General features: G+C 48.6%; 1 protein-coding gene across 1 annotated transcript in view; it reads right to left on the reverse strand.

The window, feature by feature from the left end:
* Positions 1-3,393: 3,393 nt before the first annotated feature.
* The window catches only part of LOC132991089 (voltage-dependent calcium channel gamma-7 subunit-like), a 31,991-nt gene continuing 31,106 nt past the window's right edge, over positions 3,394-4,278 (reverse strand). The window contains exon 6 of the mRNA XM_061059697.1: positions 3,394-4,278. This exon is cut by the window's right edge and continues 53 nt beyond it. Within this exon, the coding sequence (XP_060915680.1) occupies positions 3,807-4,278 (472 nt within the window). The 3' untranslated portion in view covers positions 3,394-3,806.

The raw sequence follows: 4,278 nt of genomic DNA on the forward strand, positions 1-4,278 counted from the left end.
AGAAGAAGCCCTATGCTGGGAACGATTGTTCATATGCTACAGAAACAAGCAGTCGTAAAGGCATCGTCCACACGGAGGCGGGTATTCTTTAAAACGGAGGTTGTTGTCAAAAACAGTTCTCAAAAACATCTTCGACCACATGAAAACACAAAAACGCGTTGTCATGAGCACGCCAAGTCAACAACGATGTCCTTGACATGCTAACATCCTCTGCAGTGACCATACCATTTACAAAGCCGTCCCACCGACCGACCCCAAAGTCCGGCCTGGTCTCATCCAGACCCTTGAGTCGTCCCGAGTGAAGCAGCAGTGACCTCCGTCGTCCAATCAGGCGTCTCTGCTCGTCAACATAGCGGGAGAGTAACTGTGCGTGTATGTGTGAGTGTGTAAAAAGTCCAGTTAGCAACATTAGCACCAGCGCTAGTTTGGTTTGTCTGCCATCGCTCTAATCTCATGACAACAAAAGTGACAGCGTCGATCGATGACGTCAAACGGAGGAGAAACCTTCTACACAGAAACACCTTAAATAGAGTTTCTGAACGTCCTCACCCTGGAGGGAGTTTTCCAAAAGGTGCGTTTTCAGTGACCTAAAATACAGTTTGCGCTACGTTTTCAAAAATACCCGCCTACACATGGACGAGGCCTGAATCACAGAGCACCGTGAGAACATCGATGGGAGTCAAACTGAAAACCTGGCTGTCAGCGACTTTATAAAAAGTAATGATTAGCTTAGTCAAAAGAATGTGTTCACCCTGTTTGTTTTGATCGCTGCCTTTTTTAATCTCGTCAGCTTTTGAGTCTCACATGGAGAGGATCAGTTCCTCTACAGGTCCATGGATCCTCAACTTAAAATGAAGACTTCAAGTATTAAAGTTCAACTTAAGTTTAGTTGAATTTTAGGAGGAAATTCTTTCATGCAAACTCAGACCATCAGTGTCGAGGTGTGTTAAGATCAAGCGGAAACCTCTGCTGCTGAAAAAGTTAACGGAAGGTGTCGGCAGCTAACATCAAATCTGGAATATAAATGCACCAGTATATAATCCACAGTCTGTTTTTGGGGGTCTCCCAGTAAGATTTTCTGTTGCATTCAGCAGAATCCACAACCTGCATTTTCTAGTGCAGCTATGTCGCTGTTTTAGTACCTCTGTTTCCACCAGGTGAAGTTTGTAATCCTGCTAGCTACCTGTGTGCTAGTTTAGCTCTCAGTTTACGGTAACGCTGATTGTTATGAAGTACAGACCTACAGCCTGCCACCAGTTTACAGAGAGTCACGCTGCTCACTTGTAGGGACGGCTGTGGCTCACATGGTGGAGTCGGTCGTCTTTGAAGGTCGGGGTTTGATCTCCAGCTCCTGCGGCCACATGTCCAATGTGTCCTTGGGCGAGACAGTGGGTGAATGTGTAGGTGTGTCCATCGGTGTAAAAGTGTCAGAAGAGCATCAACTAGACGTTCAGGTATTTTAAAAATAAATTATATTTCTTGCATTCATCTTTTTTTTTTCCCTCCAGGCTAAGATCTTTTAAACCTCCGATCCTCAGACTCAAAAGATGTGTAATGTTTAATCGGCCTCTAATTAACGGCAGCTGAGCTAAGATCATTAATAATAGATTAAAACAGGACTATTAGGCATTAGAATGCAAAGCCATCTGTCGTGGAGCTCTCAGGTTTTCAGTTTGCCTCCCACTGAAGCAACTTTACAACTGACGGCACCATCTATCAATCCTTTGTGTAAACTTTCGATTCCTTAAAGGTCACATATTCTCCTCTTCAATAAACCACAGAGCTCCTCAAAACATGTGTGTGAAGTTTCTTGTTCTAAATCCTCTCTGATCCTGTATTTGATCATGTCTATAAACCCCTCTATTTCAGCCCTGCTCAGAACAGGCTGTTTCTGTGTCTTTACCTTTAAATATGTAAATGACCTGTGTTTGACCACGCCCCCTCTCTGGAAGGGCTCGGGTGTACTCGGTGCTTTCTCGCTCCATGTCCTATTGTTTACGGTGAGAAGGCAGACTCAGAGGGCAGAACAAACACCTAGCTGTGGGAGTGTCACCCATCTGGGGGAGGGGCTACTGCCCTTTGTGATGTCATGAAGGGAAAATCTCCAAACGGCCTGTTTGAGCACACATTTTCTGAAAAGTGGAGCAGGGAAAAGACGGAGAGGATGGACTTTCTCATCATTGGGGGTTTGTAGACAGAATAGAGACACATGTTAGAGTTAGAGGAACATGGGGAAGAGGATTTAGCAGAACATGTGACCTTTAAGGCAAACCAGGAAGTATAAGGTACCATGTCAAACACCAGGAAGCACATTGTCATTGAGAGAAACAAACAAAGAATACCTGACTTTTGCAAGCTGTAATTATTCAGAGAAAAAACCTCCAGAACTGCTCACTCCCTGGAAGTTGATATTCTGCTACCCCCCCCCCCCCCCCACCCCACCACATATCTCCGATATTTCATGATGATCTGGACACAGAGAAGTAGAATCAGCAGGTACGTCACATTTCATTGTTAAGTTTGGATTTTCCTGAAGTGATTAGATCCAGCAGGAATCCGTCTAACATGGCTACAAGAGATCTGCTGTCTCAGATATATTTGAATATTTGTTTTATGTACAAAAAAAGTTTACGTCTTACTCTCGATTGTCCCGTCAAAGTTTACCGTGTTAACCCAGACTTGGCACTTTTGAAAAAAGTCTCTGTTACGTCGTCGTCTCCTCCCTGTTTGTTAAAACATTCATCATCCCAGACTTCAACTCTTTAAAAAACGTTAAAGTTAGAAAATCCGATAGCTAAAACACCTAAAATGTACCGCAGTATTTACACCCGGTGAGAGTCGAACAGGATTGTGTTTGTAGAGAGAGAGAGACAGAGAGAGAGAGAGAGAGAGAGAGAGAGAGCGAGAGAGAGAGAGAGAGAGACAGAGAGAGACAGACAGAGAGAGAGAGAGAGACAGAGAGAGAGAGAGAGAGCGAGAGAGAGAGAGAGAGAGAGGAAGAGTTTCTTTACAGCTGCAGAATAAGTCTCGATGCATATACAGTCGACCTCTGAGTGTGTGTGTGTGTGTGTGTGTGTGTGTGTGTGTGTGTGTGTGTGTGTGTGTGTGTGTGTGTGTGTGTGTGTGTGTGAGTGTGTGTGTGTGTGTGTGTGTGTGTGTGTGTGTGTGTGAGTGTGTGTGTGTGTGTGTGTGTGTGTGTGTGTGAGTGTGTGTGTGTTAGTGTGTGTGTGTGAGTGTGTGTGTGTTAGTGTGTGTGTGTGTGTGTGTGTGTGTGTGTGTGTTTGGAGGTTGTGGTACACGGGCTAAAGTAGATCGCAATACAGACCGCTGAGTATCACAGCGTTCTTTTCAAAGTCAGTCTCAGACACGTGGGGCGGGGGGCGGGGGGCGTGTACACAACATGTTGAATAAAAACATAACAGACAAAATGAAACTATTCGTGTTGAACTCTGAAAATGTGAATGGAAAAGGTTCAACTTCCTGTTTCCTGTTTCCTGTGTATCACGGCCCTGATGGTGAATGAAACCCCACAAAGGTTTTTGTTGCTACTAATCATCGCCCCCCCCCCCCCCCCACCCCCTGCGTTCCCCTCCAGCGTGTTCAAAGTTTGGTTAAGTGTCGCTCTTCGTCTCTAGCTCGCCATCAGCAGTGAGTCCCTCCGCCCACCTGCTTCTCCTGCCCTGCGCCCCTCTTGTCTTTCCTCGCCGCTCCCTCCTCCCACACTTTGAGGATGTGTGTGTGTGTTGCCAATCTAATCCCCTCCAGTTGTGCCCCCCCCCCCCCCCCCCTTTCCCTGCGCATGGCGCCTAGCATGGCGAGGCGCTCATTCGCATGTGTGCATGATAGCGAGGAGGAGGCACGGCTGAGGGCGGCCCCGCCATCGGCATGGACTGAGGTGGGGGCCCGCTCGGATGGGGGTGGGGGTGGGCCTGAGCGTGGGCGTGGGACGATCTGGTTAGGGTGGAGGTGGCGGCCATGTGGAGGGGGTGGGGGTACGAGGAGGAGGTAGAGGAAGAGGACGCCGGCTGGAGCTGGTAGCTGGCCGCCGATGAAGGCCCGGAGGACGAGGGCGTCTGCTGGGAGCTGCCGCCGCCCCCCTTGGGCGGGGGCTTCGGGGGCGGAGTCTGGTTGAGCTGGATGGAGATGTCGGAGGAGACCTCGGAGGCGCTGCGGCCTCGCTGCGGTGGAGGCCAGGAGTCGGGGTGGAGGAACTGGCCGCTGTAGTCGCTGCAGTCGGACATGCGGGGGCGGTAGAGGGCGGGGTGAGGCCTGTAGAGC

The sequence above is a fragment of the Labrus mixtus genome, chromosome 16 (genome assembly GCF_963584025.1).
Source record: "Labrus mixtus chromosome 16, fLabMix1.1, whole genome shotgun sequence".
NCBI lineage: Eukaryota > Metazoa > Chordata > Actinopteri > Labriformes > Labridae > Labrus > Labrus mixtus.